The sequence below is a fragment of the Venustampulla echinocandica genome (assembly GCF_003357145.1).
Source record: "Venustampulla echinocandica strain BP 5553 chromosome Unknown scaffold_5, whole genome shotgun sequence".
Taxonomy (NCBI): Eukaryota; Fungi; Ascomycota; class Leotiomycetes; order Helotiales; family Pleuroascaceae; genus Venustampulla; species Venustampulla echinocandica.
Genome location: NW_022474210.1, coordinates 1,089,074 through 1,112,333, shown reverse-complemented (window position 1 = coordinate 1,112,333; position 23,260 = coordinate 1,089,074). Strand labels below are relative to the sequence as shown.

The window sequence follows — 23,260 nt, the reverse complement described above, 5'->3', positions numbered from 1 at the left end:
TTCTGACAACTTTCTGACAGCCCTCTTTATGGTTTAGCGCAAGGCCAGGAACACGGCCGCAGTTCAGCCTTGTTCTGGCGGTGGCCATGTCGGCTTCCTTATCAACTCCTTGTCCTGACAACCTACAAAGAGCATTATATTACTGCCACTACGGTGAATAATATGTATTTCCCTAGCAAGTAGAGATCTCGCAGCTTCGGCTGCGTGTATCATTTCAGATCACAACCTTCGCTCAGGTCCGACCCTTCAATTGCAGAGATCTCAACGTCAACATGCCACCAAGCAGCCCATGGGGAAAGAAGTCACAACAGAATACCACGCCCTTACCTGGTTTCCCAAAACCCAAACCGGAACCGAATAAACCGGTCGAATTCGTGCCGGAGACCCAGTATGAAGAGATCCAAGAAGATGAGCTGGTGGCCTTGGCGTCCATCTACGGGGATGACTTTCGTAGGATAGAGACAAGTCATGGCGCCTGGAAGGTTTGTTGGCTACGTCGACTTTTGGAACTCCCTCCTTGCTAAATTTCTATAGAAAGCTGAGCCCAGCTTCGAGATCCGCATTACCTCCTCAGACCAGGATATATCTATAATCCTATGTGTCGTCTTCACCGCTTCATACCCGAAGACGGCCCCGTTGTTGAGTTTCAAAGGCGGCCAATATCTCCGAGAAAGTACTTTATTTAAGCTTCAGAAAGTTATCGAGACTAAGCCTAAGGAGTTGGTGGCTGCAGAGCAAGCTATGATCATGGAAATTGTCAACGCGTGCCTGGATATCTTGGAAGATGCTGCCCAAGCTAAGGCGGCTGGCTTGGAATTGCCCAGCCTAGAGGAGGAGCGTGCTACACACGAGGCAGCTGCAGCTAAGGAAGCACAGCGACAGAAAGAAGAAGGGGAGCGCAAAAAACAAATAGCGACTTTGGAAGAGGAGCGGATGCTAGGTTCTCTGGTGCAGGACGAACTAAAGCGCCAGCAAGCAAAAGCTAAAGAGACGAAAAAGAAGAACCGGCTATCCACAACACTGGTCTCCCGAGCCGCGATTGACAATGGTAGTTTCAGAGGCAAGAACGAGCTTCTAGAATTCGATCATCCAATTAGCCTTATTGATGCCAATGGCAACCCTTTTCTCTTTCAAGTCGTTACAGGCAAGGTCTGTATACGTCAGGGACCAATATCTAAATGCTTCACTGTAAGACCAGTGGTTTCTCAAGCTGATGCTCCAACACTTGTCTTAAAGCAGACAGATCTGGACCCAGGTGTAAAAGACCAAAACGCGTTCAAAAAGCAACTGCAGATACTTGAGACTGAATTGAAGTCGCTCAAAGATATCAGGCATCAAAATATCCTTGATCTTCTCGATTCCAAGGTCCACAAAACTATTGACGATGATGGTGAATCCGAATCTGGTTGGACTGTCAGTATTCTGACTGAATTTGCTGAGAAAGGATCTTTGGGAGAGCTGCTTGATATTACTGGAACACTTTCTGTTGGCAGAGTCCGTTCCTGGACTATCGAGCTACTGGATGCCTTGCGTTTCCTTCATGATCATGGTATCACTCACGAAGCCATACACATGGGAAATGTGTTACTCGTCCGAGAACAAAGCGGAGAGGTCAAGCCGAAGCTTTCTGACGGGGGCTTCCAAAGGAAGTTGCAGAATCTCAGTGGGAAGACACAATCAAAGACCGCGATTCCAGTTGCCAAGTCGGCATATTGGCTCCCCCCTGAGATAGCAAGTTGCAGCAACTCTGAATATACTCAGAAGACGGATGTATGGGACTTCGGCATTATGTTTCTCCAGATGGCATTTGGCCCGTCAGTTCTCAAGAAGTATTCGTCTCCGACAGCTTTAGCCAACTCTTTAGCTTTGACTGACTCTTGCCATGAATTCATTGTTAAGCTATTTAAAGCAGATCCAAAGAAGCGACCGCGCGCTTTCGAGTTAGCCTCTTCTGAATTTCTTGCGACAGACGCTGAGTTGCTGGATGTAGAAACTTCCACAGCGGGCTCGAGACAGGGTTCAATATCATCCGCATATGCGCTAGCTCCGCGTCGGACCAGGCATGATTCCATGAATGCGTATACTGGACCATTGTCTAGGTACCGAGAAGATTTCGTAGAAGAGGGTCGGCTAGGAAAGGGAGCTTTTGGAGAAGTGGTTAAGGCACGGAAAAAGCTCGACGGCCAAATCTATGCAATCAAGAAGATAACGCAAAAGTCCTCGGCATCCCTGACAGAAGTATTGAAGGAAGTTCGGCTTCTGTCCCAACTGAGCCATCCATCAGTAGTTCGTAAGTCAGATTTCCTAAACCTCTCCGAATACAACATATAGTCAAGTTCAGTATACGAGTATAGCTCATCTACGGAAAGTTCCGGGAGACATAATTTGCTCTAGTCTCGGGAATCAAACAATAAGGGAGATTATTGCTTGCCCTTGACGAGGACTCCCTTACTGAGTGTTTCGATCTTAATTTCTTGGAATATATTGAAAATTCAGTGCATTCACCACGCATTTATCTGTTGATGGGCGGGGCAACTGGGTAATCGCAATGTATTCCACTAGAGATGGGTGGAACTTATGGTTGCACCCTTACAACTATCCTCGGCGCCATTCTCTGTACAATACCGAGATCAACACATTTCTAACATTGTCTAATCATTTCTTCATAATAGGATATTACAATACGTGGACGGAGGAGGTCTTCGATACTTCTGGGACCGATGACGATGCGACAACTACCGATGCTGCAACTGAAACCTCTCTAGGTGACATGTCTCTCGGCACTGGTCCAAACATTGAATTCGATGTTAGCACTGGAGGCCTTGATTTCATATCATCTAGCGGATACCCACAAATCGAATTCGGCTATGATGATGGCTCAGACGCTGTCGATGATTCCGATGAAGAAGACGATGTATCGACGAGTGGTAATAACCACAATGGCAACGGTGGATCAAGATATGATAATAGGCTGTTCTCAAAAAGAAGTAGATCCGGCTCGCGCTACCACCGCTCCTATAAGACGATTCTTTATATCTCTATGGAGTACTGTGAGAAACGTACACTTAGGGATCTCATCAAACGAGGATTACATAAAGAGGTTGATGAAATATGGCGTGTTTTTCGGCAAATCCTTGAAGGCCTCGTCCATATCCATGGTCTCAATATTGTTCACCGAGATCTCAAACCTGAGAATATCTTCATCGACAGCACCTCCAATGTGAAAATCGGCGACTTTGGACTTGCGACAAGCGGACAGTACTCTCTTACAAAGGCGTCCTCATCTACAACAATGAATGCAGATATGACGAAGAGTATCGGGACCGCCTTTTACGTTGCGCCCGAGGTCTCATCCAATGTCGGTAGTGGCTCGTACACAAGCAAAGTAGATATGTATTCGCTAGGTATCATCTTCTTCGAGATGTGTTACCGGCCACTAATTCCAGGGATGGAGAGAGCTCAGGTTAGTGAGGGCTTGCGACTGAAGCAGCCTAAACTACCGAAAGACTTCGACTTGACCGGAAAGGCTGTGCAGGCTGATATTATATATTCTCTTCTCAGCCATAACCCAAAAGAACGACCTTCTAGCTCCGAGCTTTTGCAGGGCGGCAAACTTCCCGTGCAGATGGAGAGTGAGACTATCCGCCGGGCTCTGGCAGGCCTATCCGACTCAGCATCGCCTTATTATCAGAAGATGATGAGCGCCTTGTTTTCAATGCCAAATCCACAAGCCAAAGACTTCGCTTGGGATATGGGCACCTCGAATCACAGTGCCAACGACCTCTTACTTCAGGGTCTGGTTAAGCAGAAGCTGACTGCCATATTCCGGCATCACGGAGCTGTTGAGACACCGCGAAATTTATTGTTCCCACGCTCTCGTCATTACGGATCGAATGCTGTTCAGCTACTTGATCCTCACGGGACCGTATTGCAATTGCCCTACGACCTTACTCTATCCCATGCTCGGAACGTCGCAAAACACGACCCGTTGGTACAGCGGTCCTTTGCTTTCGGTCCCGTTTTCCGAGATAGAGAGTCTGGGGGCCAACCACAAACCTTCGGCGAAGTTGATTTCGACATTGTTTCGTCTGACAGTCTGGATTTGGCATTGAAAGAGGCTGAGGTAATCAAGGTTCTAGATGAGATCGTAACGAGCTTCCCATCTCTAAATTCGACCCATATGTGTTTCCATGTTAACCACTCGGATCTCTTGGGTCTTATATTCGACTACTGTAGGATAGAGCCGGGTATCCGGGATGCTGTTGCAGATACACTCAGCAAACTCAATGTGCAATCTTGGAGCTGGCAGAAAATCAGAAACGAGCTACGATCACCTATTATTGGGGTCTCGGTAACCAGTGTCGATGACTTGCAGAACTTTGACTTTCGAGGTACTTCTCCAATTTTCCGGGTATATTTACGAGCAACTAACACTAGTCAGATACACCTAACAAAGCATTTCAAAAGCTGAAAACTATCTTCGAGGGAACCGATACGTTCGAGAAGGCATCTCCAGTTATAGCTCATCTTCGAGACGTGATCGACTACACTAAACGCTTCCAGGTACACAGCAAGATCTATGTGAGCCCTCTTGCGAGTCTCAGGGATAGATTCTGTAAAGGAGGGGTAGTGTTTTCTTGTCTCTATGATAGGAAATTTAAAGACGTCTTCGCAGCTGGTGGACGCTATGATTCTTTGATTCGAGAACACCGACACCGAGCGGGGAGCCAGGCTGAGGAACGACATGCCGTTGGATTTAATTTGGCGTGGGAAAAGTTGGCTAGGTTGCCCAAGGCAGGGCCCAAAGGTTTTTTGAAAAAGCCCGACGAGGAACTACACGGTGTCTGGAACACGAAGAGGGTAAGTAAACACCTTGTGAAACGGGTGGTCTATTGTCCCTAATCCATCGTATAGTGTGATGTGCTGGTCGCTAGTCATGATCCAACCATTCTCCGCACTACAGGTGTCGACATCGTTCAAAATCTCTGGGCAAACGATATTAGTGCAGAATTGGCACAAGATTCAAGGTCCTCGGAGGAGCTGTTTGGCAAATATAGGGACGACCACCATGCGTGGGTTGTGATAATAAAACAGGATTCCGTCGTCAAGGTCAAGAGCATGGGGCGAAAAGAAGTCGCGGATACCGATATCCCGTCAACTCAACTTTTGGGTTGGCTAAAGGGCGAAATCCGTGAAAGAGACCACAGGGAAGGGACATATCTACGAGCCAAAATTAACCGCAACACTAATCAACCCGATGCCTCCAGCGAGATTGACAATAAGCAGGACGTCCGCGTACTTGTAGCTGGCACCAAGAGCAAGAAGTCGAACAGACGAAACATTGTTGACCAGGCGCAAGCTCATGCTGCAACTTTGGTTCAATCATTCTTAGACGGTCCGATTGCTGCTATCGAAACCACTGATCATGTTATGGAACTTATCCGGGTGACGAAATTGTCGGATCCAGAGAGCTGGAGGAAAGTCGTGCATGCTGTTCCAATGGCCGAGAGGAGATATATGGGCGAAGTTCATGACTTGATGAATAGCCTGGCGCAGCACAATAAGGACACCACCCGGAACTCGTTTGTGTACAATTTCAGGACTGGCATGTGTATATATTACGATCTTGGGGCATAAAGCGAAGAGACGACATTGCTTGGAGTTTTGACTTGGTGTTTAGTGAGTGTGGAGTTAGTTAGGCACTTCTAATGGGGAATATTTTAGTATTAAGGGAAAATACCACAATGTTCACTTGCAAAGGTAGCCTTTGAGCTCGTTATTAGGTTTGCGATACTATTTCCATATTGCTATTGTACAGGCCATTCACCCACCCCCTTAGGAATTTTTTCGGTAACTAGGAATAAGTAATTTGCAATAACCCCGATGCCCTGAAAATCGAAACCAGTTAATGTAAAGGTTATTAGGACCTCTTTGGTTGCCTCTATAATAAGGTAACTAGGTAAGATAGGTATATGTCCACCAAAAAGCATTATTTGGTGTGGGGTCACATGGCGGGGCAACCGCCGATAACGCAATGTGACACAAAATTAAGTAGTGACATAGATATTGGCAGAAACAACACGACGAAACCCGATCTATGCTTCAGGAACGCCGAGACGGGAGCGTGCTGCAGCCTTGCGAGATTCATTGAAATGGCTTAATTGTATATTCATATTTTTGCCCATCTGCTTACCTACCTCTCTCTTGATACCCCAATCCGCAGCCATGGCCAACACGCATCCAGATCAAGACCAGGAGCTTAGCACCCCTCGCACCCCTATTGTCTCTTTCCTTGGCCCTGTTTCTTCTTATACTCATCAGGTATATACACTTTGTGATTTTCAGCGTCCCCCATGGTCCATTGGACTGACAGATTACGATCTTGCTCAGGCAGCACTTGCGTGCTTCGAATCCGACCAATACAACTACACGGCTGCTAAGACGATCACAGGTAATACCTTGCACGAAGAGATGCCATGGCACTAGATTCTAACGCCGTCATTCCATAGATGTATTCACAGCTGTGCAATCTGGGGAAGCAGCCTTGGGAGTTGTGCCATTCGAGAATTCGACCAACGGCACGGTGATCTTCACACTCGAGCTCCTAGCAGATCGACATAACCTATTCCCAGATATCACAATTTGCGGCGAAGCCTACCTTGACGTCAGTCACTACTTGCTCGGCCACAAGCCTTCACGGAATGCTGCCACGGACTCTCCAGATGCGTCGGGCGCTTGCACACCAACAATTTCCATCCCGGCTCCCGTCCAGCCACGAACGAAACCTTTACGGAGCCTAAAACATATCGAGCGCCTCTATACCCACCCGCAAGCATGGGGACAGTGCGAGATATTTCTGGGGGCATACTTGAAGGGCATTGAGCGGATAGACGTCAGTTCCACAAGCCGGGCAGCAGAGCTAGCGAAAGAAGATACCACCGGAACAAGCGCTGCAATTGCAAGCAGTCTAGCAGCTAAGGTCCATGACCTAGATATCCTTGCAAAAGGTATCGAGGACCGCGAAGATAACACTACCAGATTCTTCATCCTGAAGAAGGGCATCGATGAGGAGGCAGTCGAGGAAAAGGTATTTGTTGAGAAGCCACCCACCACGACAATCAAGACGAAGTCCCTCATCTCTTTCACAATTGACCATCGATCTCCTGGCGCCCTTGCCCAAGTCCTCGACTGCTTCAGGGGCTATGCTCTGAACTTGACCAGCATAAATAGTCGACCTTCCAAAGTGATACCATTCCAATATATCTTCTTCGTCGAATTTGAGGGGAGCAAACTGGACGATCCATCCGGTAGAGTGAAAGGAGCTTTGGCCTGCGTGGCAAAACTAGTGCAAAGCTGGAGATGGCTGGGTAGCTGGGAGAATAGGCTTGAGAGAAAGGATAGGCCGACAAAATAGACCGGCAGACTTGGGTTTGGGATTTGATATAAAGGAGCTCCAAGAGAGCAAGGAGGAAATGGTGGATAAGATCTCCGGTGATCGGACTGGCAGAGGATGGCTTATCGATAAGGAAATCAGGAAATTCAACAGCCGAGGCCGCTCATTAGCTCAGAGCAGCCGAGTACAGTAAACAGTAGCATCCCAGTCAATGACCTCCATAAAGCCTTTATGCGACTTACCTTTGCCTTTACCTTCAGCATATCATGTGAGTCCAAGTCCAAATCGGATATATAATACCTTTCGTGGCATGGAATCTTGGGTTCGTATTGCATTATAAACCGTCTCTTGTTTTACCATTGCCATGAAGATCCTTACAGTAAGCCAATCCCTCCGTCAGGGGCTTCGCTTTATCAGTCCAATTTCAACCTCACAGCTCCCCATTCGAAGATCCTCAACACAAGCCGGTCTGGTTGAGTCGGTCACGTCCCGTCCTGCAAATTATGTCTATGACTATCTATCGCCCACAAACTCTCATCTTCTCAATATAAGCCTGGCGGATTTCTTGCCGGAAAAATGTTACCCCTCCGGATTCAAGACATCGGACCTCACCCTTCCAGCTGCAAAGCCGGACGGGGGCCCTAGTGCAGCACCAACTTTACCTCAGGGACACCATCTGGTATACTTCCCACCCCAGATTCGCAGCTGCGATCTCCTTCCAGATGGTACGGATCCGCTACAGTCCCCGGGCCCTCCATATGTCCGGCGAATGTGGGCTGGTGGTTCGCTGGTATTCCAAAGAGGAGGCGACCGCCAAATCAAGCTTAATGCCACGAGGGCGGTCTGCAAAGAAAAGATCACCGATGTTGTGATCAAGGGGCAAGATGAAAATGAGAAGGTGTTTGTGACTATTGAGAGGCGTGTCGGCCTTCTGTCTGAGTCGGGATCGACTGCTAAATCATCTGGTGATCTCCCGACAATTACTTTTACGTTGGAGAAGAGGAATCTCGTTTTCATGAAGGAGAAGACTTCTGCGGCTGCGAAAAAGGATGCTGCCCGTCCTGATAAGATAGTGAAACGTATGCGAGATCTTTCTCCCCTCCATGCTTCTCAACATATATACATCTAGAGGCTAACATTATATCTAGCCATCCATACGCCAGATGTCCGGATCCCCATCACCCCCAGTGCATCTCTCTTATTCCGCTTCTCTGCCCTCACCTTCAACGCCCATGGCATCCATCTCGATCCCGAGTACTGCCGTACGATAGAGGGACATCGAAATCTACTCGTCCATGGCCCACTCTCGCTCGTTCTCATGCTGTCAGTACTCCGGTCGCAGCTTAAGAGCGATGAGATGATCTTGAAGTTAGATTATAGAAATCTGGCGCCATTATATGCAACTGAAACTCTGAACGTTTGTGCGAGAAGAGACCCGGAAAAGAAAGATCAGTTTGATCTTTGGGTTGAGGGAAGCGGAGGCGGATTTGCTGTTAAAGCTACTGCTCTCATTGGAAAGGCGGGGACCAATGAGGGTTTTGAAGGGTAAGTCGAAACCTTTTTAAAGAGTTGTTGACCTATGCTAATCAATGGTTCTAGCTCGGAAGCTTTGGACAAGTTCTAGGAAGGAGGAACTTTGGGTATTGGCATAATGCCAATGACCCAGTGGCAAGCATATCGTTGCATTTTAGGCGTCTTTAATGTGGAATAGATATTTGTACAACGGGCATTATGTATATAACAAATTTACGTTTTGTCGCCTATCACCGCAAGTCCTCTTTTCGTAGAATTATGATGCATCCCAGCTGAAATTTCCGTGTCGATGTCGAGTATGCCAATTTCTCATTCCTCCCACTTCCCCCAATCAAAGGCTTCGTTACAGGACCTACTTTGTCGCTCGACCCAAACAAAAGCTTTAGGTATCAATTGCTTGATCTCAAAGTCAACTCGTCTTGATAAATACTTTATGCCCCGGGTCCTTCAATCCTCTTTCCCCTTTGTGCCTTAGGTGTAGTCATTAGCCACCCTTATGTCGCAACATGTATTGATGTGGGACGAATCAGTGGTTGAGCACCTATTTAGTCCGTAGGCCGCTGGAATAAGAACCCTGCCATTTAGCGTACCTTGGTATGTGGCGTGGCTGCGGCAGGCCCTGAGTTATGAGTTGCAGTTGGTGAGAATTTATGGTGTGGCTGCGGTAGGCTCTGCTATATCAGCCTAGTTAATAAGAAAAAGCAAACCAAGAATTGGAAGCCAGAGCGAATAAGAAAGGAGGGGCTGGAAATTGGAGGCCTAATCGAGCGAAGCACAGGGGAACGCGACCTAGGGGTCACGGTTCGCTGTCAAGAGCCTTGAGGAAGGAAGGAAGCTTCAGCCGCCTGAACAGGATCTTTGGTGCCTAACTTGACCTTTGGCTTTGGCATTGGCTTGTAGCCTTGTAGCTAGTGTCCCTTATTTGGTTGCCCTAGGGAACCAAATAGTTGAAGATGCTGGGCCGTCTTCCTGTGAGCTGTGCCACGAAGACGCATTGGCTACGGCAGATAGAGCCTCAGCACCGCAAGGCTGAGCGGCCAAAATACAATTGATCTGCATGGTGCCAAGGAGGATGGGCATGAATGTAAGGGTTTCTATTGCTTTAAGATCGGAAGTACTTCCGTCGCTTTTTAACGTTCTCTTATTTCCTTTTCTCTTCTTCCACTCCGTGCTATTGAGCGGTGATCTAGGGGCGCCCTCAAGAGTCACAACTGTTCAACCCGGTTGAAGCATGCCCCGACAAAACCCTCGGCGGTCGAAACCACCGAGAGTCAGGGTCGAGTATGACCTGGTGGAGGAGCATGAACTAGAAGAGCCTCAATTATTGCAAAGTCAGCGTGTGTAGCCCGCGCCGTTATGGAAGAACAGGGAGCTAATCTCCCTCGGAGGGAATAATAATAATGCGCTTGAATGCAGATTCCCCAAGTTTCATCGAGAGTTTAGCGGGAGCCCCAGAGGCAGATATCTCATCGAAATCGCCACATGGCTTGGTCTTTTGTCCTTTCTCGCCTTTATTGGCGTCGCAATTGGCTTCACGGCCAAGTTCCTGGTCGAAGGAAGCAAGGCTGACTTCAGCCCGGCCAGCCTCGACTTCGCGCTCTACAAAAACAGCCGCTTTGAAGAATGCCAGGCCAAGACGCCGCCTAAAGCCGCCACCTGTCAGGACGTACAGGCAAATCTCCTAAGCTTACGCCGGGGCAATTGGCATGAGTTCACAGACCATGGAATCAGTGTCGTGATCAGTCCATATGTTGTCAGCGAGAATCGGACGTCTAAGCCTGGCGGCGACCCAGTTACCTACGACTGGTGCCAAGCAGTGAGTTGCCTCAGGGATAGCTTCAAGATAGTGCCCTCGACGCCGCGCAACTCGGCCTTTGCGGTCACGCCGCTCACCGTCTGGTGTGCCGTGGCCATTACGCTCGCCGCTGTGCTGTGGGACTTTAGGCAACGCAACGGGGCCAAGTTGCTTCAGCTTCGCAAAAAGAACAAGGTCGAAACGGCCTGCAAGGCGCTTCGGGAGGTAGCGTGGTACGACTGGATTCTCCACGGCTACAGTTTGTGCTCGTTTGTCTGGTGGTGGGCATCGTTTGCGCGCTTCGCCGCCAGCCCGGCATACACGGCGGCGCCCAGCTCCATCGGCTGGATTGTGCCATGGAAGTACGCCATTCTCGTGCAGTACCACCCCTATTCGTGTGCCTTCACCAACAGCCGCCGGCCCAGGACGCTGTCGTGGGTGTTCAACACGTTGGCTTTTGTGCAGTGGGTTGCTACTGCGTACGTTCTGCACGTTAACTTCCCCGCCATCTCGCAGTCGTATCTGCCCTTTCAATCCTACGATTGTGCCCCGTCCTTTCTGGCCGAGGCGCCGGGGAACTCGCCATGCTCGACAGAGCAGCTCTGTTCCAATCCCTGGCTCCTTACCCACCCGGGCTTCATGTATCGCGACGAGTGGCTGAGCGCTGACTTCTTTGTCTTGGTGTTCTTCGCTATCTTCACGTTGGCGGCCGTCTTCCCACCCCTCGCCGCCGGCTGTGGGCTGCTATGCGAAGTCGTTGGTGGAAGGCGGTTGTCCTGGGCGCTGATTAAGGAGGTCTGGAAGGAGGCCAAGCTGAAGCCAACGGTGACGCTCCCGATCGCAGCCTGGGCCGGCGGCATTGTCTTCGGGGCTGGGTTTACGGCCAACGTGGTACGCCGGAGTGGTCACGGTCAGGAGGCGCCCTTGACATTGTATCCAGCCTGCAACGCGGTGCATGTTGCCTTGAGCCCATGGAGGTTCTATCTGGACGTAGATAGTTATCAGAAGGCATTGCGAATCGCCAAGATGTGGTTCAATTCGTGAAATCCGTGCTGTGATCCGGAGTCAGCATTAGATAGTAGATATATATATGTAATACTCTGCTAATATTAGATATGAGCATTCTTAAGAGGACGAACCCATGAGAACGAACTTTATGAATGAGGAATACGCTCTGCTCTGTTCTGCGAAAGGCTCTCCCCTGCCCGTTTATCTCTTGGGAACGAGCACGGCGAACAGTAACTGTAAGTAGTACCTTATTCCTACTTATTTTCTATCTTTGGTCGTTCGACTTGATCTTGTTTTCTGCTCTATTCTTTTCTCTTTCCCACTGCCTTACTTCTTCTTTTCCAGGACGATTGGCTGGCCCCTTCTCGTGGCGTCCTGGGTCGGTAGCAGCAGCATAGTCAATTATTTCTCTTATTATCTACGAGGAGGATTCCTACTGTAACTAGAGGCGTGCTGCCCGCTGTGATGTAAGCGCTGGAGGGTACTATGCGCGTACAGTGAAGTGACCTTCACGAGATACATATGCCTCGCCGAGAATGTACTGTACTTGTCAGGGGTTATGGGGCTCCGGAAATGGTGGGTCTGAGGTACTTTCTGTGGAATAATCTCGCACTTGGCAAACTAAAACAAAGGGATCTCCAACCAACACAATAACTACATCTCTAGACCAGAAGGAGTAGATGCAAGCAGTAGTCCGTGCCATACATACCACATTACTAATAAAAATAGCTCAGCTCATGACATAAAAGAGTAAAAATCTATACGAAGTAGGCCTTCGGCCCTCCGGTTGAAAGCGTAACCCTTGAGACACATCTCCAGGGGCGGATTGGATATCCCCTGATGACAACCAATCAATCTCTCAATACACAGGTGGCGAGCATCAGGCCGTGCGGAGGCAACGTCATCGCTACTTAGCACTCACGGCCCGGGATCAACCCTACTTTGTCTACGGAGTAGAGACACTATTACTCTGTAAAAGCCCACTTTGTCGGCCGCCCTTGGTCCACAACATAGAGGTATATAATAACTCTTACTTACTTAAAAGTTAAAGCTACTCCTATTTCTTTGATTTTAGTGTACGCTGCGAAGAGTAGGATGATATATATCTTTTAAGTAAAAGGAAAGGCATTATAATAAACAATAGTAGTTGGTAGTCTAGCTTGGCTGTCTCACGACTCTTAATGTCTCCTGGTCCTGGTAGTTTAGCACTGGGCTGATAATTCACCCCTGGAAACGGGCAGGGCCGTCGGACTACATAGGTAACTGTATGCGGCAGATTTGTTTTTCTGCTCTCTGCATTTCTTGCCATTTTAACTCTTTCCCCTTCTACTGCGTAGTATTATGGTATAGCTCAAGTGCATGATGCGCCGATTAGATATATCTTTCGTTGAGATTTTTTGATTGAATATCGGCAAAATCGTATATCAGTGGTTTCAGCTGCGCCGACACCACTCTTTTCTGCCCGCGCATTCTTAGCGTGCTACCTAACGCACCTATAGATTAACGGAAGCGTAAGCCTAATATGAGCCCTGTTTATACTCGGTTGAAAGCGGATTAGCTGCCAATAATTGAAGAAACTACATATTCTACGCTCCGTACAGTACTTGCTGGTGGCTGATCTGATACTGCGATCCGTCTGATCGGTACCCGTACACCATACAAATACAAATCCCCTCCGTGTACGCAATACGAGCAACAAGCCCCCCCCTGGCACTTCAGCTGGCCAACGGAGTAAGCCGAGGTTGACCCGACTTTCAATCCAGCCTTCCCCCACATCAACACCACACCGACACCCACAGCGTCAATGACAGCACAGCGGATGGCGAGAAGAAGTCAAGGACGAGACTTGGGAAAAAGGCATCGATGTTCAGCGTCGGACCTTCAGTGAGCCTGGACGCTGGGCGTGATGGATCAATGAGCCCCGTCCAGAGCGGAGTGCTGGATTCCCCTCGAATACGACCTCGAGGGCTTCACAAAGTCAGACCGACCTCCCTTTTTGGATCTCTGGGGAAGAGATCCATGGCAGATGTGGACGAAGATGCAGTGCACAAATTGGCTTCCTCTACGCCTGGATCGCCTCGCGAGGGCCGATACACCCCAGATCTCGGGACCTCACCTTACAAGGCCATCCTGTACCATGGCGAAGTCCAGACCGCCAGCGGCATGTTCAGGAAGAAGAAGGAATACTTGGTATTGACGGAGACACATTTAATACGTTTCAAAAGCCAGTCGCGAGCCTCTGACGTGTTCCCGTCCATTCCTCCTACCTTCGGGCGTACGGGCTCTCGACACCCGTCCAGCGCGTCGGTCGGATCTCTGCAGGATGCTCAATCAAACCATTCCCACGCATCTACCGAGGGAGACAATCGAATTCCTCTGTCGCAGATCGTTACTACATACAGGGTGGAAGATGGGCGTCCCTTTTTCACAACCGAAGTGGTATATCTGGATGAGGATTATCATGGAGTTGGCTGCATCCAGCTAATGCTCTATGATCCAACGGAAGCCGATCTTTGGCTTTCCTCGATTAGAGGGGCCGCGCACAAAGCTAGATTGCTTCAAGGGGAGCCGTATCCTGAAAGAGTCGTTCGCTACCTGGCTCAGATTCTCGAAGGGCTACATGATTACGATCCAGACCACTTTCAAATCTTCCGCGTTGCTCGACGGCCGCCGGCGCCAAAACCAGGGCGGTCGTCATCGTTTGATGACCTGCATAAATTAGGCGGCGTGGTCTTCTATATGGTCATCGGCATCAATTGTCTCCATCTGATTCCTGTTCCGGATTTTACTAGTTCAACTGGGCGTCTTCTTCCCCCAAATGTGAAGAGGCAGATGTATGGAATTGTAACGCTCTATCAGATGAATATGCAGGATGGGGATGATAGGTTCGAGCTAACTTTCCGGTAAGCTTCCCTAGTGCATGGAGCCCCAGTAATGGTTGTTGTTTGATTTGATGTGGCTATTCTAACATGGTCCCTTCTCCTATTTCACAGAATGCCTCTCCAACCTATCCAGGTGCTTGATTTCGCTTCGTTTGCAAGTTCCGATATTGTGGTTGGTATCAACAAGAACTGGCAATATCTAAGGCCGCTTTGGCTTGATCGAAGCTTTTTACTCCCTGCCCTAAAGGATCAATCACGATTTGAGGACGTTGCAGTTCCTTCAGGACAAGACGAATATGGCGCCTTCGATCGGACCCTTGTGGCTCATTGTGTGGCATATAATGTAAGTAGCGGCCCAGATATTGAGATTTCCTAACTAAACGGAATTTCAGTGCAATCCCGCCAATATCATGTATGGGATTGATTGGGAAGTGGAGGATTCCCCAGAGTTCCAGCTATATGCTCCAGCCATGAGCCCGAAATACTCGGTTTACGAGCTGCTGGCAATCATGCGGTCCCTACGATACAACAATTCGTTCCATTCAATCTCGTTCAAGAATATTGACTTGCAAAGCATGCATAGTATTACCGATGACTATGGCACAGATCATGTAGCATATACTACTCGTCATAATAGTAAGCTACACACCCCGTACCTTATCAGTGGCTAATCCATCATTAGTTCCGGCGATTGGTCGTCCTAACATCATCCCGCAAACCCAATCTATACTGTACCGAGAAATCCAAGCTCTTGCCTTAAAATCGTCGAGCGTACGAAGAATGGACCTTAGTAATACTTTACCTACACGGAGACCGAACGATATGTTTGACGTTGAAGGCCAAGAAGTTAACAAAGATCCTGGATGCGAGATCGTTGCTGCGCTCCTGTCACTATGTGCTGCTCAGTTAACCCGAGTTAGTTGGATCGTACTAAATGGGATTAAACTTGGTGAAACAGATTTGGATGAGATGAGTATGTTAGCCATATTCCCATATTTGACAGCTCGCGCTAACACTTAATCAGTTCCTGCTCTCAAACAAAGGCGCTCCGGTATTAGGGCAATTGAGTGCTCACGCTGCGGCCTTAGCGACCGAGGCATCCTACAACTTTTAGGCCATCTAGAGAAGCAGAATGCCACCTTGGAGTGCATCAACATCTCCGACAATTCAGGCCGGATTGATCTTGACCGGTTTTCCTCATCCATGGGCCGGTTTTCGCGGATTCGGAAGCTAGATCTGTCAAGGATCACTAGGACGTCCGGAAATCAGCCTTTGTTTGCACCGGAGGTCTTATTGTCGTGGAAGCTTGAGGAACTTATAATGAGCGGGATCCCAGTAAGTATTACCGCCGGTAAAGCCCTTCTCATTTACTGACTAGATTTAGGCCAATGAAATGACAGTCGACTCAATCGCAACATATCTGGCTAGTGACAGATCCGACAGCCTTCGCGTTCTCCAAATGGATCAATGTGGTTTGACTGGCAACCATGTTGCTTTCTTAATGAGAGCCATGGCGGGCACTCCAGGCGAAGCTCGCGAACTGCAATTACATGTTAGTGCCAATAAGCTCGAGAAGGGCATGCGCGAAATTGTCAAAGCGATTAAGGAGAATCACACACCTGCTCACCTGGTCCTCCGGATGATCGAGTTTGAAAAGGAGGATCATTTTCGGCGATTGTTAGAAGCTCTACGAACTAACACGACGATGCGATCCTTGGATATATCAAAAGCCTCGCTTCCGTACGACGCAAATCCAGAGACTTGCGACGCCCTGAGGCTGTTGTTTGCTGAGAATACCACTTTGGAGGACCTTGACATCTCTGGTGAACGGGCCCATTTGGAAGTAGCCCGCTTCGGAATCGGCCTGAATCACGCCCTCACAGGGCTCAAGCAGAACAAAACTCTAAAAGTACTACGGATTGAGTATCAGGATCTCGGTTTGGAAGGTGCAAATACGCTTTCCTCGGTCCTGGAAGAGAATACGGGGTTGACCCACATTCATTGCGAGCACAACGACATCAACCTTCAAGGCTTTACCATCTTAGTGAACGCCCTCGCCAAGAACTACGCAGTCTTGGAATTTCCGTTCATGCACAACGAACAAGATGCATCTATGAAGCGCCTTGGTAACAGCTTAAGGGATACTCGTCGTACTGCCACTACCAAGGTGAAGCAGGAGCGTAACGTTGCATCTTCAGTACGCCGCACACTATCAAAATTAGGTGTATCGAAAGCCCAGACACAAGATATAACACCTCAGGATCTCGATGCCGTTATGAAGGTACTAGCCGATCGTTGGGATACTGAAATGCAGAGGATGTCCAAATTCCTAGCGCGGAATAGGAACATAGCTGCTGGTATTGATGAGGATGATCCCGATGTCAACGAGGAAACTATGAGACCGACAACGGCTTTGAGCGACAATGGGATTTTGCAGGCGGTGCTGAAAACCACGACACCGAAAGCGGACCTTCCAAATCCCGTTGATGATCATGTCAACAAGGGCATGCTCAACTTGAGTATTAGTAGCAACCCCACGCCTGGAGGGGCTGAGGGCAAGGGGACGATTGGTGCATCTCAGGTGGATGGTGGTGAATCAGCGCCTTACGCTGAAGATGGTAATCTAGCGGACTTCCCTGCAATTGCATACGGGAGACTAATGGAATTAGATTCCGGGGCAGAAATTTTCAAGATGGGACTTTGAATCTTTCGATTCGAGCCGAGCATTGTTGTTTCATAGGTAAGACACGGAGTCTAGAGCGACCTACCAAACATGAGCTACGACGATTTACCACTTGGTTTTCTCGTTCGATGGGTGGTGTTTCGCATGGCATTGCATGTGGGAATGGAAGACGGCGGTTCTCACCCTTTCCCTCGTGGATACTGCATTTCATTATATGCATGGATGGCGTCTGAAGATGGATATTGCTATTTTAAAGGATGGAGTGCGAGGACATGAGCAAGTGTGATGTGATATGGGGTGCCGGTGGATTTTTATTGAGCGTGGCATGAGTAGATGAAGGGATGATATGGATTGATTGATCGCTTCAACTTTGATACTTTGGTCTGATGGATGACTGGACGGGTATTACCGTATACATAATGAATAAAGATATTGTACTTTACTGTATTGTATTTTGCTGCCGCTATCTCTAGTTTCGCAATCGTCTTAACCACGAGCACCAGGCGCTAGAAAACATACCCACAAAAGTCCTTTGTTATATCCTATCGCCCTTTAATCCTCCTTCAACACTCCCAAAAACGGATCATGCACCACGCCCTCCACCTCATCCTCCCTAACAAACCTCCTCAAAACCCTCTCCACATACTCCTTCGGCATACCCATCTTCACCGCATCCGCAATCCCCCGATTCATCCTCGTCACATACTCCTCCCGACAAACCCCCTCCCCGAGCCGGACCTCATCGACATACACTAGCGCCTGCACGGTAGTTTGACCGGTCGACGACGGCGAGCTAAGCATTTGAATAGGCAGCATATGTTTAGTATATGAAAAAGGAACGCCCTCCGCAATATCAAGACGTGCTTCATCCTTGTGAGTCAGGGCGTATAGCATGCCTATTACATATTCTTCCGCCCCCTCATCGTTACCTTTCGCCGCGTCTTCAAGCACTTGATTTTCCTCTCCATCTTCACCCCTCGTGGTAGTACTCGTAGTCCCCGAAGAGGAAGAAGCACTGCTTGACGTCGGGCATTTAACGACATTCGCGTAGCCCCGCTCGCCGATTATCCAGCGATATCCAGGGAGTTTGCCTAGGCCGTAGTATGGTGATGATGGGCACCGTTGGGACATTTGGGTTAGAGATAGGTTGGAGCCGTAGGCGAAGTAGAGGGTTGCGGGTTTGGTTGTGATTGTCATCTTTAAAGGTGGGGGTGAGTGATGGTTATGTTGGAGGGGTAAGCGGTTGGTGGGTGGTTTATTGTGGTTGTAGCAAGTCGAGGTTGAGGTTGAGGAGCAGCTATCTGATCGAGTCACTGTGAGTGTGGTCGGTTGAGTGCTTCGCTTGGGAAAGATGCGTGGAGGTTGGCTTTGCTTTTGTTTTCTTTTTTGTTGCTAGTTTAGGAAGGGATAGCTGGAGCTGGTTGGTATTACTGGGAAGGGGCTCCCCAGTGAGTATCTGTAAGGATGTCAGCAGGGATTTGGGGAGGGCGGTTATTGTCACTGTAGGTAGTAAGCAAGCCTTAACGTTGAGCTGCAACATGGGAAGGAGGGAGGAATTCCACGGGGTCGAGTTGGTTTACGAAAGCAATGATAAATATATCCCTAAGGAGGTTGAGATAATTCAAAATGCAAGTACCTACAAAGTCTCCTGTAAATCTATCAAATCACATTCATTAAATCATATCATAAAAATGTAAAACAATCTTAAGATCAAGTTTCATATACTCATTTGACACTATTGTACAAGATGATATATGTTATCTCCGCCTTATAATACCAGAAAGATCTACATTCTGGATCACCCTCATTCTCAATCATAAATCCGGCGTGAACCATTCAAGCATCGAACCCCTTTCCATGCGTCTATCTCCCTCCCCCTAAAAACCAAATGGGAAATCCCAAAAAATATCGGGGAGCGTAATTTTCGTGACAACGTTAGAAGAAGTAAAATTGGTTTTGTACAAGTAAATTGCAGAAAGTAGAAAGTAAAATCCTCCATGCTATGCAATGACCAGTCCTTGCAATGCAGTTTGAAAGAAAAATCGGAATGCTAGTGGAGTATTTTCAGTCATAGCTTGACTGTATGAGGGAGATATATTTAGGTGATGGCATTGAGGAAGGGACTGAACAGCAGCTCTTCAGCGCTGGGTCTCTTGACATGCTCCACCACGAAAGCCTGCGCCAGGAAAGTCTTTGCATCCTCGCTAGCGTGGTCCGGGATGGTCGGGCTGATCTTTGCTCCACCGATTTTGAAGATCGCCTGAAGCTGCGAGCAATCGGGGAAAGGATGAGTTCCCGTCATCATCTCAACGACGAGGCATCCGAGCGACCAAATGTCAGCTTTCCTGGTATAAGAGGTTTGCTTCACCACTTCCGGCGCCATCCAGAAGACCGAACCTTGAAGGGACGGTCGATTCTTGTTGTTTCCAGCTCCAGTCAAGATGTTCGAAGCTTCCATTTTCTTAGAGATACCAAAATCGGAGATTTTGATGCCACCCTTGTTGTCAACCAGGATATTGGCACCCTTGATATCTCGGTGAATAATATCTCGGCCATGGAGGTATGCAAGGCCAGTGACAATCTGTCGGACGAAGTTGCGAATAAGGGGTTCCCGAAGGGCTCCATATGAGTTGAGCATCGTTTGGACGGAACCACCAGGAACATACTCGAGGAAAATATTGAGATGCTCGGCGGAAGAGCTCGCTCCAAGGTATTGCACGATGTTAGGATGTTGGAGATCCCGCAAGAGACTGATCTCACGCTTGAGAGCGTCGATCATACTCTTCTTCCTAGCAGCAGTAGCACTATTTGCTCCAGGTGATGGGGTTTCGACTTGCTTGACAGCTAAAAGCTCTCCGGTAACCGCGTGAAGAGCTAGATAGACACTACCGAATGAACCTTGACCGATAAGCGCTCCTTTCATCCACTTGCTATCATCCCACGAGTCTCCTGCCAAGAAGCTCTGCAGCTCCTCATCAGCATCCTCTCCATCATCATCTAGGGCTTCCTTAATATCTCTCAATGAGCCACTAGCCTCGGTGCTAGCCTCATCGAAGTAGCTTTGTGTATTGCCGTCTGGATCGGTAACATTCACGTTTGTTGTGTCCGATCCGCTGTCGAACGAGACATAAGATTTTCGGTTTGGCTCAATCGGCGACTCCTCTTGGACACGCTCAAGCAATGAAGATGCCGTGGAGTCTCTATAGCGGTTGCTTCCACCTCGCGAGAGGTCATTCGGCTTTACTTTCGCAAGATGGCTACCATTTCCATTTAACCAGGTGTCGGCAATTGTTGGCATGGGCGGGGCATCAGCTATGCTTGAGGCAAAGCTGAAGTTGCTAGCAACACTCAGACGACTATTTACTTTGCTTAGGCGGGTCGATCTGCGTAAGGAAAGCCGAGCAGTTCGATCAATCTCTTCGCGGGGGTGATCTGGGAAGTACGTCGTCAAATCCGAGGTGATCAATTCACTTGGGGGTCTCTGGCCGAAGAACTGTCGAAGTACAGCCTTCTTAGTCTTATACCTGGTAGTATCCCGTGGTTGTTGCTCCAGAGGTGGTCCTTCAAGATCTTTGGCGGCAATGGAGAAGTTGCGCGCTCGCTCGCCAGCGGACACGGCTGAATTGGTGGATTGAAATGATGCAGGTGATAGAGGGTGCTGTAAACTGTCGCTCCAGCTTTCGCCAAGGACCTTCGCCAACTTGAGCTGGCTTCGTTTGTTGTCCGCGCTTTCAAGAGCCCGGGTATGGTTGGTAGTAACCTCCTCCATTGCAATGGCGGCGGCACGTTGGAGCTCGGCATCACCTGGCTCCCCTTGATGGATCTTTCGCAAGATGAGACGGCTTCTCTCCGGTTTGGATTCTCTGATAACACGCCATAGTTCAGTCTCCGACAAACGTCGACATTGGCTGGGATCTGCCTCTAGCCCGGTAAGAACCCAGAAGCAGTAATTTCGGTCGTGGTCTTCACGATAACCAAACTTCCTCAATGTTAACCTCATAACCTCGTCCGTCGAGGTACAATCCGCCACCCTGACGACTTTTGTTAATCCTCCCGATGAGATGACTCTTATCATGCCTTGATCCTGTGGCAACTGGGCCATCAAAGAGCCGTCGATGCTGCCGGTCCCTCGCGCGTGAGTGTTAATTAATCGGGCTGTCTGTGGTTGGGAATCCGAGGGGGTACCAGGATGTCGACCACTAATTGTTGCGGCACTCGATGGCACACTGGAATTATTGAAGTAGCCTTGTGCATTCTCTCGTCTAGCCACTTCAGCAGGGCTCATTACACCGTATCGTTGTCGTACGGCTCTGATTTCGGCGGTTTGCAGAGGCGAATTCGGCCTTGATGAGGGCTTGGGGGCATTCTCTAGGATGGTAGCTGAAGGATTGAAGCCGTCAAACTGTCTAGAATATCTCTTATTGGCAGGAGGTGTCGGCATCGCCCGACCAGAATTGGGAGGACGGGGTGAACCGGATGATGAGGGTGTGTATGCGTCCAGGCCAGCAAAGGAATCCTATTTAGGTCAGCATACTAATCCGGCCACGACTAATGAACGGCTGGCTTCTCACTCTATTCCTCTTCTTCTGGTTGGCATAGGCTTTCGTTCTCAGCTTCTTGATACCAAGGAACAAACGAACGCGATCTCCAATCTTCTCGATGCCCATTTCTTGAAGCACAGCCTTGTCCATCTCCAAAAGATTCTCGCCATTTATATTGTTCTTCATGAACAGCTTCTCGTAGTCGCCGCAGTTGACGCTGCGCAACCATGCACCAACACGGGCTTCGTCCCAGTTCTTGGCAGATTCGGGGCCTTCCATGCTGTCGGAGAATTCAGACTCGGTCGGGCTCGCAAAGGATTGATTCGAGGTCATCATGGCTGGAGCCCTTCGAGTTGATTGTATGGTGGAAGATTGTCCGGATGACGAGGAGATGTTGGAGTTGCTCGAGATCAGGGGAGCCGGGAAGGCGGTTTTTGAAGCTAACATGGCCATTATGAGGGAGGTTAGCTAGGCATGGGGCATGTGATGGGAGGATGAAGAGTTGTCTATTCGATTTTCGATTAAGAGGGGTCCGTCGGATTAAGGGTGATGGATAGAACCGGCGCGGAGAGAGCACGAGTTTGAAGTCAGACGCGAATCGCAAATGACTTCAAACGTGTCAGATTCAACTCTCAACAATGGTTTCCTTTGGGATTCGTATGTGTTTGTGTGGTGCACCGAGGCTTTCTCTCTCTATCTCCACTCTCTCCACCTCAGAATTCGCAACGACCCGATGTAGTGTTTCGGAAAACGTTGTCCGGTGGATAGATGGCTGATAGAATACGGGGTTCAAAGAACTGTTGGGGGCAGAGACCACAGGCTGGTAGTGGAGGGTAATGATACGTGTAACCTGTACGACGTAGCTTGCATACGAACAAAGAATCAACCAGTGACCCTGGGCGGAAGCTGGTGATCCCCGTCAATCACGGCACACAATGAGAAAGGCGGATAGACGGAGCGAAGAAGAGCAAAGAGCGGAGCGGACAGGCGTTGAGATAAAGAAAAGCGACGAGGGGCGGAGAGAAGAGCAAGGAGGCGTATGGTGTCCGTCTGCGTGGGCTGAGCGCGGCTCTTTGTTTGGTTGTAGAGAGTGTACTTCGTAGTGGTGAAACTTCGTACTTGGTACTCAAGTCACGGTGGTGGTGAGGCTTTGTCGACGGGGTTGCTGGGTTGCCGGGGAGGATGTTTGGAGTAAGGATACTGGGAGTCGACGGGGGATTAGGGGGTGAATCCGTAGGCAGCCTTGGGGGGGGGGGGGTTGGCTATTATTAAAGGAGGACGAGGATGCTGTTTGTTGTGCGTGTGCTGGTGGAGGATGTGGTGGAATCGGTGGATTCTGTGGATGGAAGAAAGACAGCGACAGCGACAACAGACTGGCGGCCAAAGACCAAAGACCGACGGGATCCTGAAACGAGGCGAGCCGAA

General features: G+C 49.1%; 6 protein-coding genes across 6 annotated transcripts; 3 read left to right on the top strand and 3 right to left on the bottom strand.

The window, feature by feature from the left end:
• Positions 1 to 272: 272 nt before the first annotated feature.
• On the top strand, positions 273 to 5,637 carry BP5553_07279 (putative cpc-3 protein; the record flags this gene model as incomplete). The annotated part of the gene is made up of 5 exons (XM_032015902.1): positions 273 to 482; positions 535 to 2,290; positions 2,673 to 4,391; positions 4,442 to 4,860; positions 4,915 to 5,637. The coding sequence occupies 5 exons, from the start codon at positions 273 to 275 to the stop codon at positions 5,635 to 5,637; spliced, it is 4,827 nt and encodes a 1,608-aa protein (XP_031868171.1).
• A 588-nt stretch (positions 5,638 to 6,225) lies between these two features.
• Positions 6,226 to 9,017, top strand: BP5553_07278 (uncharacterized protein; the record flags this gene model as incomplete). Its single annotated transcript, XM_032015901.1, has 6 exons — positions 6,226 to 6,451; positions 6,510 to 7,367; positions 7,423 to 7,582; positions 7,844 to 8,472; positions 8,542 to 8,938; positions 8,993 to 9,017. 6 exons carry the CDS (start codon positions 6,226 to 6,228, stop codon positions 9,015 to 9,017), a joined length of 2,295 nt encoding a protein of 764 aa, XP_031868170.1.
• A 1,281-nt stretch (positions 9,018 to 10,298) lies between these two features.
• Positions 10,299 to 11,581, bottom strand: BP5553_07277 (uncharacterized protein; the record flags this gene model as incomplete). Its single annotated transcript, XM_032015900.1, has 3 exons — positions 10,299 to 10,569; positions 10,618 to 11,193; positions 11,262 to 11,581. 3 exons carry the CDS (start codon positions 11,579 to 11,581, stop codon positions 10,299 to 10,301), a joined length of 1,167 nt encoding a protein of 388 aa, XP_031868169.1.
• A 2,011-nt stretch (positions 11,582 to 13,592) lies between these two features.
• On the top strand, positions 13,593 to 17,315 carry BP5553_07276 (RNI-like protein; the record flags this gene model as incomplete). The annotated part of the gene is made up of 6 exons (XM_032015899.1): positions 13,593 to 14,632; positions 14,723 to 14,954; positions 15,004 to 15,247; positions 15,294 to 15,584; positions 15,636 to 15,946; positions 15,996 to 17,315. 6 exons carry the CDS (start codon positions 13,593 to 13,595, stop codon positions 17,313 to 17,315), a joined length of 3,438 nt encoding a protein of 1,145 aa, XP_031868168.1.
• A 531-nt stretch (positions 17,316 to 17,846) lies between these two features.
• BP5553_07275 (uncharacterized protein) lies at positions 17,847 to 18,491 on the bottom strand (the record flags this gene model as incomplete). The annotated part of the gene is made up of 1 exon (XM_032015898.1): positions 17,847 to 18,491. One exon carries the CDS (start codon positions 18,489 to 18,491, stop codon positions 17,847 to 17,849), a length of 645 nt encoding a protein of 214 aa, XP_031868167.1.
• Positions 18,492 to 19,392: 901 nt separating this feature from the next.
• Positions 19,393 to 22,288, bottom strand: BP5553_07274 (putative MAPKK kinase; the record flags this gene model as incomplete). The annotated part of the gene is made up of 2 exons (XM_032015897.1): positions 19,393 to 21,810; positions 21,866 to 22,288. The coding sequence occupies 2 exons, from the start codon at positions 22,286 to 22,288 to the stop codon at positions 19,393 to 19,395; spliced, it is 2,841 nt and encodes a 946-aa protein (XP_031868166.1).
• Positions 22,289 to 23,260: the final 972 nt, after the last annotated feature.